This window comes from Pongo pygmaeus, chromosome 15 (assembly GCF_028885625.2).
Source record: "Pongo pygmaeus isolate AG05252 chromosome 15, NHGRI_mPonPyg2-v2.0_pri, whole genome shotgun sequence".
Lineage (NCBI taxonomy): Eukaryota > Metazoa > Chordata > Mammalia > Primates > Hominidae > Pongo > Pongo pygmaeus.
In genome coordinates, this window is record NC_072388.2 from 69,328,870 (window position 1) to 69,344,496 (window position 15,627).

General features: G+C 38.9%; 1 protein-coding gene across 1 annotated transcript in view; it reads right to left on the reverse strand.

Moving 5' to 3' along the window:
* Positions 1 to 15,627, reverse strand: part of SYNJ2BP (synaptojanin 2 binding protein) — a 51,568-nt gene that overhangs the window by 11,208 nt on the left and 24,733 nt on the right. Inside the window, exon 2 of the mRNA XM_054447391.2 lies at positions 11,078 to 11,214. Within this exon, the coding sequence (XP_054303366.1) occupies positions 11,078 to 11,214 (137 nt within the window). The remainder of the gene's footprint in view (positions 1 to 11,077; positions 11,215 to 15,627) is intronic.

Below are 15,627 nucleotides of genomic sequence, written 5' to 3' on the forward strand. Positions count from 1 at the left end.
GTCTCTGAATTAGATTTCCTTTTCAAGGTGAAACCATCCACTGATGATCTTGATCATACTTCTTCTAGCCTCCTTACAAAACTCACACAGACACTCTGTCCTCTTGATTACTTAATTATTATCTTTCTCTGCTCCTTCTCTCAACTAAAATTATACAACTCTATAAAGAAAACAATACAACTATTTCTTGGAATGCATTATCACTCTCTTCCCATCTTCTTTCCTCTTTCTTTGACTGCAAAATTTGTTCTAAGAACTGTTTGCATGCACTACCTATATTTCTTCAGCATTCATTCTCTATTCCCCTGTAATCTCACAATGTATGAGGTAGAAAGGAAGAACATGTTTTTCTAAAGGTCACCAATGACTTCCAATCACCAAATCCTATAGCCATTTTTGTCTTCAGACCACCTCCTCTCTTTTGTAATTTTCTCCTATCTTGGCATATGAACACTTAGCATCCTTTGTTCTTAAATTATTCCTTTCCAGATTTCCTCTTCCCTTTCCTTCTTCTTAAGGTGAGTCAAGGTTGTTCAGTGTCAATCCTCTATCTTCTTTCTTTCTCTCCCACTGTGAGCTTTAACAATTTCAACCATAATCTGTAAGATAACTCCCAAATTTGTATCCCTACTTGTACTTCTGGATTTGCCAGTTTCTTGCTGGATGCCTATACCTGTATACTCTGCTAGACCCTAATTCAACATATCCAAAACCTCTTTATTACTTCCCACAAAAATCAGAATACATACCTTGCTTCTTATTGCCACTATCATTCCTTCAAACTTTTTTTTTTTTTTTTTTTTTTTTTTTGAGACAGAGTCTTGCTCTGTCCCTCAGGCTGTCACAGTGGTGTGATCATGGCTGACTGGAGACTTGAACTCCTGGGATCAAGTGATTCTCCTGCCTCAGCCTCCGAAAGTGCTGGGATTATAGGTGTGAGACATTGTGCCCCAGCCCAGGGTAAAATTTTGATAATAGTTTTAAACTCTCTCTGCTGTCAACTTTCACATATAATAGATTGCCAAACTCCACAGTCTAACACTATGACATCTCTCATATAGTATTTTCTTTCCTATTGCCTATTTTAGGCTGTTGACACTAAAAACAAAATAAAAACTTGGGACCCCAATCCACTATGTCAAGAGAAAAAATTAAGCTGCAAGCTGAGTCATGCAATAAACTGCTTTTCCTTTTGTTCCTAAGCAGATAGCTACAGATAACAGGTTAAATATCTCCACAGGTAATTACTCTATGTTCACCTTATCTTATGTAAAGTCCCAACTTACTAAGCAAAAGAAAATACATAATTGACTATTCCCTTGCCTGCTCCTTTCCTCTGGCAACATGTGGATTACCATACCTTCCCTCTTTGCTCTTCAGCCTACTTTTCCCCTTTAAATATTAAAGCCCTCAAAATCATCTTTGGAGAAAGGTACATACCTGTCTCCCAGGCATGTCCTTAACCTTGGCAAAAGAAACTTCAATCAATTTAGAAGACTCTTGGTTTAAAATACTCTTAGTTGAACTACTGTGATCACTTCTCTCTCATTTACTTTTCTCTAGGTTGGAACCGATTCAAATACTAGGTCTCCAGATTAATCTTCCTAAAGTTCAATTCTGTTAGTACCACTTTACTGCTCAAAAAACAAAAACAAAACTGGGGAGCAAGGAAAGAGTACATACCTCGTTTCTTATGCTGATATGGCAAGTCTTCCAGGAAATGACTCTAACCCATCTTCTCAGGTTAATTTCTATTTCCTTTCCTATATCCTATACTCTAGCTAAGTCACATAACTCACTGACTGGGACATAAAACATATTTTTTACCTTTATACCTGTGCTCAAACTGTATCTACCACCTAAATGCCCTTCCCTTTTAAAAAATTCTATTTATCTTCCAAGATCGATCTTTAAAAAGGATCAGTCCTGCTACCTACAGTGTAGAAATGAATACAGTTTTCTAGTTGAGGGACTTTAATTTCATGTTATGCCTTGGTTTTCTTGTTAGATATGCTGTAGGGAAAGAACTTCAGGATTTCTGTAACTATCACAATGAATTCTCAATGACTCAATTTTCTAGTTAACTGCTGACAGAATAGGTGTGAGACTGCTGACTGTCATGAGAATGCTCACTTAAGTAATCTAGCCCATGTGATAGCTGTATTTCTCATTATAAAGAAATAAGTATTTTCTTTAGAGGCAGACAAGTAAGTTAATGATGCAGTCATGTCAATGAATGCCAAATGATGTCACAGCTCAATATCAGAGCCAAGGTTTCATAGTAATATAAATGCAAATGAAATAATTGGGTCACTATATTAAATGGTAGAAATACTGGGCTTAAAATAATCTTTGCCATAGTAGTCAGTAATAATTGCAGAGAATTATTGAACATAACCAAGTCTGGAGCTGTTTGTTCATCTTACATGTATTAACTCATTTAGTCTTCACAATCGTTCTGTAAGTTAGGAACCCCTATTTTATAAGTGATAAAACTGAAGTGTAGAGAGGCTATCAATTTATCTGTGAGCAAACAGAATGAAAGCAGCAAAGCCAAGGACTCAAACTCAAGCAGGCTGGCCCAAAAGCCTTCACTTTAAAACACTAACCTATATGAATTTACATGGCAAGCAAGGATTTTATTTCAGCAACATATTACTGCCTATCACATATATGTTGTAAATTAAATTTTTATTGGTTTTGCCATTTAGTTTGTATTTAATGCTACACATTTAAAAAGTGTTAAGAGTTGAAGCCAGGCATGGTGGCTCACACCTGTAATCCCAACACTTTGGGAGGCCAAGGAGGGCGAATCATGAGGTCAGGAGTTCGAGGCGAGCCTGACCAATATGGTGAAACCCCATCTCTACTAAAAATACAAAAATCAGCCGGGCGTGGTGGCGCACACCTGTAGTCCCAGCTGCTCGGGAGGCTGAGGCAGAAGAATCACTTGAACACGGGAGGCAGAGGTTGCAGTGAGCCAAGATTGTGCCACTGTACTCCAGCCTGGGCAACAGAGCAAGACTCTGTCTCAAAAAAAAAAAAAAAAAAGTTAGAGTTGAATAAAAACAAGGTATTCATATATTAATATTACTATTCATTTGTATATACAGAAGTAGCATTAAAATTAAAAAAGCAATTTAGTTAGGTGCCACTTCATTGACAAGGCCTTTCTAGATAACGTCACTAGATATGACTGATTTACTTCTTTGAATACTCTGTAACTCTGAATACTATGCAACTATATACTTTGAATACTGTGTAACTCTCTTAAAGTCCAAATTGAACTCTGCCTGACACCACTTTACATTCTATTGTAACTTCAAGATGTATCTCAGCTGATCATTATAACTCTACAATACCTAAGAGAACTTTGTACACTTGAGCATAATAAATAGCACATGCTTTCCTGAAGTTTGGCTGCAGAGTGCACCCTGAAAAAGCCATAAATACACAAAGCCTGACTGACATAATCTCAGTACTACATAAAGCTGCAAGGCCTGGATTCTAATAGTAGCTTTACCTGCCAATGATTCAGTGTGTAATCCTGCCCCTCCATCTGAGTCTCCTTCTGCTAACAGGGAAGAGAGACATTGGTACATCAGGCAAAAGAAGATGTTATAAAGGGCATAGGCCAGTTAAGCCAATTATGCCTTTCAACCCTCCTAGTTAAGGCTAAAGGTATTCTAATTTAAGAGACGTTATTCTAATGACTACTTTAAAACCCCAAATAAGAGACCTTTTAGAAATGCAAAGACAATTCTTTCTTAAAGAACCCTTTCTCATCATTTACCCAAGGTAAACCAGCCCCTAAAACATGTCATGATTACGACTTTCTCCCTTGACAATGTCATTTCTACTCCAAAATTGAATTTGCTCTCCAATACTGACATCCTCTAAGCATTTTTAGATTCCAGCTGCTCAGTGACTAACCACCAAGTTCTGTAGATTTCACCCTTAAATATCTGTGGAATCCACTCTTTTTATTACCATCCTTACTAACATAGACCAGTGGTTCTCAAAGTGTGGTCCCACGACCAGCAGCCTTAGCATCACCTGGGAACCTGTTAAAAATGCAAATGTTTAGGCCTCATCCTAGCTGCACTTTAACACGCCTTCAAAGTGATTCTCAAGTCTGAGTTAGTTCTTACCTAATCTGCGTGAAACAGTCTTTTAACTGGTCTCCACTCCCAGACTACTTCCCCTATTTAATATACCCCTTTCTACATATCCCTTGCATCTACAGATTTCATTAGTACTTTTCCATTCACTGGAGTAGTAATTTTTCAAATATTGTGAAATCAATCCAGTGGGTCAAGACCAGTTGTTTGGCCGGGCGCGGTGGCTCATGCCTGTAATCCCAGCACTTTGGGAGGCCAAGGCAGGCAGATCACGAGGTCAGGAGATCGAGACCATCCTAGCTAACATGGTGAAACCCTGTCTCTACTAAAAATAAAAAAAATTAGCTGGACGTGGTGGCAGGCGCCTGTAGTCCCAGCTACTCGGGAGGCTGAGGCAGGAGAATGGCGTGAACCCAGGAGGCAGAGCTTGCAGTGAGCTGAGATTGTGCCATTGCATTCCAGTCTAGGCGACAGAGGGAGACTCTGTCTCAAACAAAACAAAACAAAACAAAAACCAGTTGTTTATTTTTTAAAAAGTGAAATTAGAAGAAAACAAAATATCAAAATTCATCACATATAGAAAAAAGTATTGTTGTGTTAAACTTTTGCTTCAAATACACACACACACTTATTTGATGAATAGGAAATGTATCTCGTTCCTGTTATAGGTTATAATTTAAAAGGTTTGAAAAACACCTGCCTACAGCAGTGGTTCTCAAACTTTACTGTGCACAGGCTCACCAGGGGATCTCATAATGCAGAGTTTGATTCTGTAGGTCTGGGAAGGGCCCTGAGATTCTGCATTTCTAACAAGCTCCCAGGTGATGGCCAGACTGCTGGTCCTTGAACCTCACTTTTAGTACCAGGAGCTACTTGGCTGAGTAATCCCAGAATTAACTTGCTACTTCAGCTTCCTTAACTCATGACATAATACGGTTTATTGAACCTAAGATATGGCAGATTTGCAATGTGCTAGAAAATTTTGCTGACTCTGAAGGTTCAGAGAATGAGCATGGTGTTCTAGTTAACTGATGAGGAAACATACTTTTTTTAACTTTAACTCTGGTTGTTAGCATGTTAAAATGTGTTTCCTATTTCCTGCCTTATGAAATCAGCTGAGTTAAAATTAGTTTTCTTTGATTAAGAATTTTGAATTGCCTCAGGATAATCTAAAACAAGATCTCTGACTTGTAAATGTAGAGACAGAGAGAAAGAATGGGCTCAATTTAATAAGCAACACATGTGAGAATATACTCTGGATATTGTAATTTTCTACTAAGATCCTGCAATGAACCACATTTTTTGGTCTCTTTTTTCATCAATTTTTGAAGAAACCATAAAAATAGATTACTTAGATCCAGTCCAAAAAAGTCAGTGTGTTATAATGGAGGGGTTAATTCACTGAACTAACTTATTAGATGCTTACTCAGGGCCAGGTACAGGACTAGATGCTGGAGATAAAGAGATGATAAGGCAAAGATCCTTGCCTGGAGGTATTTTATTTAAACAATGCTGCTGTATATTTCAACATCTCTGCAGCTGATTGGATGGGGGTTTCTGCTGGGTCTTTCTCACTGATTTCTAAGGTAAGGGCAGAGACCAGTGTTTCATTTTCTTTGTAACTTTCCCACAGCACTTGGCACAGTGCTCTGAAGGCCATTAAGTACAATAGTTGATAAATGTTGATGACTAACCAACTCTTTCATTCAACAAATTAAAAACTGTACTCACACAGAATATGAAATGAAGCTGGCTAATGGCTCAATCTGTGCCATTTTGTTATATAAGGGGTTTGTTCCATGTTAAAATGGAACATTCAACTGTGTAGTATGACCAGCTACGTCACCCTTAGCTTAATAAAAATGTCATGTTCACTGAGGAATGACTATTATTCTTCACCTCCCTTCATTTAGGCAGACACACAAGGAATGAGAAACTTAGTTTACTTTTCTAAAAATAAAAATAAAATTATTCCAGGTTCCATAATGGTTTATTCTAATAATAAACCATTCTCACCAGCATAAACACACAAAATGAACCATGGGTGAGGAGTTTCCAGCCTTCGTAATAGCCATTTTTATTTCATGGTTGTCAGATGCAACATGGCCTTAGAAATCATTTACTGTCATTATTTAAGAAAATTTATTTTTCTTTCTTAAGTTTAAATCATCTACAGTGATCATAAAAAATGAAATTTCACTTCTGATGAGAAAGAGGAAACTACGTTTTTTTTTTTTTGAGACGGAGTCTTGCTCTGTTGCCCAGGCTGGAGTGCAGTGGCGCGATCTCGGCTCACTGCAAGCTCCGCCTCCCGGGTTCACGCCATGAAACTACATGATAAACCATGCAGTTATTTAATTTTAGAACTTGAAAGCAAGATAATATGTGGGAATTACTTGGGGAGAATGAAAGGTTAAATTAATAGCTAATAATAACTCCAGGAAATTTACATGTCACATAATGTTACTTAAATCAGCTATCTAAAATAGATATGTGCTAAGGAAGAGATACATTTTTAGTTTATCTAGCAAACATTACTAGGGGAAAAATGGGGTATATTTTATAACATGGAGAAATAACCTATGCGTGGAGAATAGGAAAATACATAAAAACTAAATGGGAATTTAGACTAATACATAATTTAGCATCATTTTTACAGAGACTTCAAAGCCAATAATAAATGAATACTTAAGTACATTTCATAGTTATGGCCTAGAAGTTCACTTAAGGACAGAGAGGGAATAGGATGTCACGGGTAAGTGATGGAACAGGCTGTTTCATAGTATTTCTTAAGGAATGGGATCTAGAAAGAATTTTGAAGCAAACTCTTGTAATTCTCACGTGTCATGGGAGGGACCTGGTGGGAGGTGACTGGATCATGGGGGCCACTTCCCTCATGCTGTTCTGGTGATAGTGAGTGAGTTCTCATTAGATCTGGTTGTTTGATAAGTGTCTGGCACTTCCCCCTACTCTCTCTCTTCTGCCACCTTGTGAAGAAGGTACTTGCTTCTCCTTCACCTTAAAACCATGATTTTAAGTTTAAACTTAAAACTTAAAACCATGATTTTAAGTTTCCTGGGGCCTCCCCAGCCAAGTGGAACTGTGAGTCAGCTAAACCTCTTTTCTTTATAAATTACCCAGTCTCACGCAGTATCTTTATAGCAGTGTGAAAACAGATTGATACAGCCCCTGATATGTCTTCTCTCTCTGCCTCTCCTTCCCCTGGCTTTTCCCCTCTCTTCTTTTGCATGCCTTTTCCTTAAATGGCCAGAACATAAACATATCATTCCTTGTTAACATATCTTTGTAGTATTTAATATCTTTTTACATCTTTATATTTCTTATATTTTGGTAAAGTAAAATCCTCTTTGCTATAAATTTAGACATCTACTTTTCTCTTCATTGACATTTATCTCCCATCATTTATCAGCAGCCCCAGCCCTTTTTTAAAACTTGAGAGGCCTTTCAATAATTTATTTTCTCTGTGAGGAAATGGTCCACATAAGGTTCTCAACTTGTATCTAATGATTTGCTTTACATTGAGGTTTATTTCCTTATTTCTGATCCTACCCTTTATAGAAAGATGAATTTCAGTTTTTATCTTATTTTATTTTATTATTTTATTTTATTTTATTTTGAGATAGAGTCTCACTCCGTCACCCAGGCTGGAGTGCACTGGCATGATCTCAGCTCACTGCAACCTCCGCCTCCTAGGTTCAAGCGATTCTTGTGCCTCAGCCCCCTGAGTAGCTGGGGGACTACAGGCGCGTGCACCAAGGCACGTGCCACCATGCCCAGTTAATTTTTTGTATTTTTTTTTTTTAGTAGAGACGGGGTTTTGCCATGTTGGCCAGGCAGGTCTTCAACCCCTGGCCTCAAGTGATCCACCCTCATCGGTCTCCCAAAGTGCTGGGATTACAGGCATGAGCCACTGTACCTGGGCTAATTTTAGTTTTTATATAAAACCATACATACAATCTACTAATAATTCACCATGTAACTTTGTCTTTAGGATAACTAATCCTAGCTCTTCATTTACCTTTTAGGAGGCAGTATAACAGTATAACATAGTGGTTAGAAAAAAGGCTACAAATTCAGACAAACCAGTTTGAGTCCCTTGCTGCTTACTAGTTGTGTGACCTTGGGCAAATGGTTTGGGCACAATAATCATGCCCACCTCATAGGATTACTATAATATTAAACAAAATAAATTTCAAGTTCTTAGCATGTTACCTGACATTTAGTGCTCAAATACTTCTCACCACTCTCATTTTGCAATAATCTACCCTTAACCAAAGCTTTTAAAATAATACAGCTCTCTTCTTTCTCTTCTTAACTCCTATACTATTCTTCACCCACAGAGCCCAGGTTCCAGTGTTCTGAGGATAATGTAATTTATGTGTCAAAATATTAAGCTGCATAGATTCTAACTACATGCTACACCTTTATTTTAACAACCCACTCTCAGCGTTTCCTTACAGTACCACTGCCAAGTTGATCCACTCTCAGCGTTTCCTTACAGTACCACTGCCAAGTTGATCCACTCTCAGCGTTTCCTTACAGTACCACTGCCAAGTTGATCCACTCTCAGCGTTTCCTTACAGTACCACTGCCAAGCTGATCCACTCTCAGCGTTTCCTTACAGTACCACTGCCAAGTTGATCCACTCTCAGCGTTTCCTTACAGTACCACTGCCAAGCTGATCCACTCTCAGCGTTTCCTTACAGTACCACTGCCAAGTTGATTCATATAGGATGAATGTCTTTCCTTGGGAGCTAAAGGAAATAATCTGCTTCTAAACTTTTCACTATCCTTTTGAGAAGACAGGTATATTATCACTGTCTCCATCTCACTGATTAATAAACAGGGTCTAGGAGAAGCTTAATGGACTGAAGAGAGGCAAAATAGTCAATGAGAAGGACTGAAATACTGCAGTGCTTGATACTATATTTGTATTATGGATCAGTGAGGACACATGCTTAGACATTCTTGAGCTAATTTAGGTGGCTCTAATAGCTACTTGTTCTGATTTTCTTTCTTTTTGGGGGACTAAGTGGAGTCACAGTCTTCCTGAAGAGGCATTCAGAACCATACTGCTGAGCCTGATCACTCAAATACTCAGATGCCAAATGAAGAAAAGGTGGATGTTCTCTGTCTCTTTTCCTTTGTATCTCTGCCTTCAGGTTCTGCTACCAAATGGGCTTCATGGCAGAGAGGTGTTCAATAAGCTGGCAACTAAGAAGAGCAAGAGATTTCACACATATGACCTTTAATCACTAATCACCTGAACTGCATGAGAAGTAATGTGAAAGGGAAAATTCAAATGAAACTATATAGCAAAAAATTTTTAAGGGATGAAGCTAACTCATTATAGAGGTAGGTTCAAAATCATGTATCTGAGACCAATACTTAATTCTGCCAATCAAGACTTCTCCTGTCTGTACTTCATTCATTTATTTCAACGTTTTCCCAACGTGGCCATCCTGCCCTATTCAGTTCTAAAAGAAAACAGGGAATAGTTTTCTCCTCTTCAGACCATGGGCTTATGGCCCATCTGGAGAGGACAGGGCTTCGGAGAAGCCCTATCCTATTTCAATTTCCTTTAAGTCTAGCCCTTTGAAGCCAGCTCTCCCAAGAATATTCTAGATAATATCTCACCCCCTCAGCATTTTTCCATTCTTTATACCAATCATCTGTACTGTTTCCATAGAAGTAATAAGTTGGCCATTTTTCACTAGCCCTGAAGATTAATAAAAAAAGAAATTCTACAGAATAATTATCTCCAACTATACTCCCTTATCCCCCAGCAACTGATAGTATCATAGGATTACTGTGGCCGATGGTAAGGTAGAGAAATGAACAATAGGGCCAGAGTTATATTTTGCATTTTAATAGTTTTGACTGTATGCTTGTTCTAATTTATTTTAAGATCTGAGGTCTGTGGGCCCATATTTATCAATCAACCTTTTTAGGTTTGCCTGAATTTCTTAACTTGTTCATTTCTTAAACATTATTAAGCACTGTGCTATGATTCAAAAGGTTAAAAAAGATCTTAGGCCAGGCCCGGTGGCTCACGCCTGTAATCCCAGCACTTTGGGAGGCTGAGGTGGGCGAATCATGAGGTCAGGAGTTCGAGACCAGCCCAGCCAACATGGTGAAACCCTGTCTATACTAAAAATACAAAAAATTAGCTGGGCGTAGTGGCAGGGGCCTGTAGTCCCAACTACTCAGGAGGCTGAGGCAGGAGAATCGCTTGAACCTGGGAGGCAGAGGTTGCGGTGAGCCAAGATTACAACCCTGCACTCCAGCCTGGGTGACAGAGCAAGACTCTATCTCAAAAAAAAAAAAAAAGGATCTTGTCACTGCCCTTGAGGAAATATTCTGGAAAACAGTAAAATTAATAATTACCGTGTAGTATGTCTTCGTAGAGACATTAGCAGGATGAAATGGGAACACAGTGGACAGATACCCAAATCAACTCCATTCCAAATTTTCATGTTAATAATGGGTGAAAAAGGGCTCTGAGTCCGAAAAGGACACTTAATTCCAACCTTCCTTCTTTCTGTTTTTTGAAGTTAAATCCAATTGTAAGGGCTGACATTCCCCCAAAGGAAGATACACATTAGTGTTTTAATCAACAAAAGGAGGTGATAAAGTAATGGAAGAAAGACAAAATTTGTGGATTTTAAATCTCTTTTCCCTATATGAGTCCCTCGCTGCTTCCTGCTTCGTGCTTTTTGAACAAGTAACTTCACATTCTGATCTATCAGGTGAGCATAATATTGCCCTCCATGCTCAATGATAGGGTTGGAAAGAATGACTGATCAAAGTTGTTCCCGTTCAACTCTACAACCTGTATATTTCCAGATCCAAATCTTTTCAAGGAAAAGGGATAGGGGTAGGACCTAGGGCTTAGGGAGCAAAGGACAGTGAAGGAGGCCGAAGCCCATTCTCACCGAAAGGATCTTATCACCCTCCTGGAGCCGCCCATCCAGGGCCGCAGCCCCATTTTCTTTGATGCGGCTGACGTAGATGCCACTGTCGTTGGAGACATACTGCTGATCTGTCCCACCGACGATGTTGAAGCCCAGCCCTGAGAAAATCATGGAGGAGTAAAAAGATGGGGGTGAAGAAGAAAGAAAGGGATTAGAGAAGATGAAGAGAAAGGGAGGGAAAGCCTACTGGGGAGGAAAGGCTGATGGAGAGGAGACGCTGGCGAGTCAGCCTGTGATGGAGCTGGTGAATGGTCATGAACAAGGTCAGCCATATGAAGAGTATTGAGTTGCTCACTCAAATGAGGCACGACTGAAAATATAAACACAGTGATCCACCTGTTTTGTTGAATATATAAAGAAAGATCTATATAGAACTTAAAGAATAATGGTGATTACTCTAAGTTCGTTCTTTCTTTTCTTTTTTTTTTTTTTTCAGTCTTGCTAGTGGGCATAGTGGTGGGCGCCTGTAATCCCAGCTACTCAGGAGTTCATAGCTCAGTTGCCCAGGCTGCTTATGAACTCCTGGCCTTAAGCAATCACTATTGCCTTGGCCTCCCAAAGTTCTAGCATTACAGGTGTGAGCCACCATGCCCAGCCTAGATGTAAGTTCTTCTACTCACATTTAATTTTGATCCTGTTGATGGTATTCAAAGGACCCAATTCCTGACATTCCTGATATTACTACAGCAGGGTTAGTTGTGTTCATCAGAAGAAGCTATGCATTTTTACCAATTATCAAATGAACTGTTCCTAATCTAGTGTGAGAGATTTCTAACCATACCTTCCCTTCCACACTTTCCTTCTCCCAAGATTCTGGAGAATTTATGTATGATAGTGCTTTGGAAAAATCTCTTGAGAGTTTCATTTTTTTTTTTTTTTTTCTATTTTGGTTGGTGGAGGCAGTGGTGTAGGTATTGGCAGAGAAACCTCAGAACCAGAAAGGTAACTGCTATTTTGTGGTAGGACTAAATCACCACATTTACTCTCACTTCCTTCGCTACTTCAAGTACAACCATATATAGGTTGAGTATCCCTTATCCAAAATGCTTAGGACCAAATGTGTTTTGAATTTTGAATTTGGGGGATTTTGGAATATTTGAATTAAACTTACCAGTTGAATATCCCTAATCCAAAAATCTGAAATCTGCAATGCTTCAATGAGCATTTCCTTTGAACATCACGTTGGCCCTTAAAAAGTTTTGGAGTCGGAAGCATTTCAAATTTCAGATTTTTGGATTTGGGCTACTCAATCTATACTTGGGCATAGTAATTGACAAGTTTTATTCACTGTAGAAAAAACTGACTACTCGTTGATTAGCAACTCCCCAGTTCCTCTTCCCTAAGTCCTTGGAAACCACCATTCTAATATTTGTTTTTATGAGTTTATTTTAAATGCATATAATTTTAGTTATGCAAGATGAATTAAGTTCTAGAGATCTGCTGTACAACATTGTGCCTACAGATAATACTATAGTTTACACTGAAAAATCTGTTCGGAGTAGATCTCACATTAAGTGTTCCTACCACAGTAAAACAAAATATTAAAAGAAAGAAAAAAGAGAAGGAAAGAAAACTGAGTACCAAAGTGCTTTTTCCATGGACCAATGACTAAGTGCTGGAAAGAATTTTACTGTACAGAACCCGTTGTTATGAAGGGATTTTACCTATGCATAAAAAAAAAAAAAAGGAAAAAGGAACTTCTCTAGGGCTTTCTTAATGTCAGCTACTGGTAGAATTCAGGGCCACAGTGTAAGACAAAGGAGATAGTTTGGAAACGAACCAAAAATCTGGTGGTGGAATTGGAAGGAATAACCATAATCACCAGCCTACACTGTTCTCAATAGAAAAGATACTTAAAGAGACCTATGCGGGGAGCCGGGTGCGCTGGCTCATGCCTGTAATCTCAGCACTTTGGGAGGCCAAGGCAGGCGGGTCACAAGGTCAGGAGATCGAGACCACCTGGCTAACATAATGAAACCCTGTCTCCACTAAAAATACAAAAAATCACCTGGGCATGGTGGCGGGCACCTGTAGTCCCAGCTACTCAGGAGGCTGAGGCAGGAGAATGGCGTGAACCCAGGAGGTAGAGTTTGCAGTGAGCTGAGATTGCGCCACTGCACTCCAGCCTGGGCGACACAGCAAGACTCCGTCTAAAAAAAAAAAAAAAAAAAAAAAAAAAGAGATATATGCAGGCTTTCTGAAAGTTCTTCCCATTGGTGGGAGAAAAGCTTACACCTGAAGCTCACAGTTTAACATAAGCACTAGCAAATCAATTTGTAATTTAAAGAAAAACATGACCAAACAAAGACACAACAGGAAACATTCAAGTTAAAAAGCATAGCTTAGCCAGGCATGGTGGCTCACGCCTATAATCCCAGCACTTTGGGAGGCCAAGGTGGGTGGATCACTTGAGCTCAGGAGTTCGAGACCAGCCTGGGCAACGTGGTGAAACCCCGTCTCTACCAAAAATACAAAAAATTAGACAGGTGTGGTGGCACATGACCAACCTCGGGAGGCTGAGGTAGGAGGATCACTTGACCCTGGGAGGCAGAGGTTGCAGTGAGCCAAGATTGTGTCCCTGCACTCCAGCCAGGGTGACAGAGTGAGACCCCATCTCAAAAATAAAATAAAATAAATAAAAAGCATACCTTGTGCATAAAATCTCTGCAGCTAGAGAATAGAAAGAATTTATTCTCTAAAATAATATACATAATAGAAAGTGCTACTTCTGGAGTTTGTGACCTGGCTGGGCAACATAGCAAGACCCTATTCTCTAAAAAAATAAATAAGAAGGTACTACTTCTGGAAGATGCTATTTTAACTTCCTTGAAGGGCTGGGTATTAAAAATAGTAGCTTAACTTACTAAATGATTTTCTTAGAGCACCCTCAATTTGTATCATAGAAGGTAGGAAGTATTGGAGAAGGTACAGAAATTTAAGATAAGGTGGAAAAGTAGATGGAACAAGATTATCGAAGGTTTTGAAATGACTTCAAAACTGTGACAGCTTTGAACAAGGGGGCCAAGGCCAACCCGCCTTTCCCAAGCTGGAACAAACTATGTAGAGAAAATCTTTTGATGAAATCCAACATCCTCATCAAACACTACAGTTGCCTCTGGTGATCTTGGGAACAGGAAGCAAATGTTAAGCAGCTGAATGCAATATAGTAGTTAGCAACAGAAAGGACTTTGCTACTGGTTATTCAAAGCTAACTGCAGAAAAAAAAGGAAGAGAAGAAATTTTACCGAGATTTACCATAAACAAACAAGAGCCGTCTACTACACACCCCATCAAAGTCATATTATATAGGTATATTTATAGCCCGTTGCTACTTCTGTTGTAAATGAACCAAACTATTTAACATGCGAACTCCTGGACTGACCTGAAGCCCTTTGTTCAGCCAGAATATTTACAGAACTGGGTGTATCTATAAGCCAAAGCATTGCTGCAATAAAAGAGTCACCACAGCATTGAGTAGTGGCATGACCAACTGAACCTGGGCTGTACGGATACCTACATAATCCCCAGTCCACTTGCTCAGGAAAAATTACTGATTGAATCTTATGTGTAAGATGTTGTGTTATCATCTGAGGTTAAACTGCACACTCCTTGCTTTGATCACAAACTGGAGTTTTTCCTTTTTCCTGTCCCTTTAAGATACTGCAGAAGCAAATCATCATTTACTATGTGTTAGGCATTACGTTATGCTCTGAGGAAGACATAAAGCTAACCTGGACAGTTCCTATTTTAACCACAAACCCAAATTTATCCTTTTCTCTGTCCCTTTTAGATATTGTAGAAGCAAATCAAAGTCAGAAGACTTGGTTCTAAGTTTATAACTTACCAGATATGTGGACTGAAGCAAGTCAGTTTACCTCTGATCCTCAGCTTCCTTTTCTATAAAATAAGAATTATAAATTCTGCCCTCTACCTCAATGGGTAAGTGTTAGGGGCCAGTAACATAAAATATGAAAAAAAATCTTCATAAACTACATAGTAGTTGCTCTATTGGGATAAGGCGCTAGGAGTAGTTGTCAATAAATTAATGGCTGCTAAAGCTCCAAACTAGATAGTTTGACAGAGAAAGGATGAATAAATATACAGTAGAAATGCAAAATCTCCTAAAAAATGGGAAGACAGATTTTAAAATTCCACCCATCTATAAACAGGAACTCAAACTTATTAAGTATGTCTATGGCATGTGACCTAGAAATCCCCCTTAAGAGTAGTTTCTAGCAAGTGTGATATCTAAACTCTGCGGCAATCATCCAGCATATGGACCAACCAATTGAAACAGATGCCAGTTGGAAACCACCAGAAAGGGAAAGGCTATTCAATATGTATCTTGCTAATTATTGGCTATGGCCCAGAAAAATCTTGCATAAGTAGGCTGACCACATATCCCAAAAGCAATTGCCACAAAAGCCAAAATTGACAAATGGGATCAATTAAATTAAAGAGCTTTTGCTCAGCAAAAGAAACTATCATCAGAATGAACAGGTAACCTACAA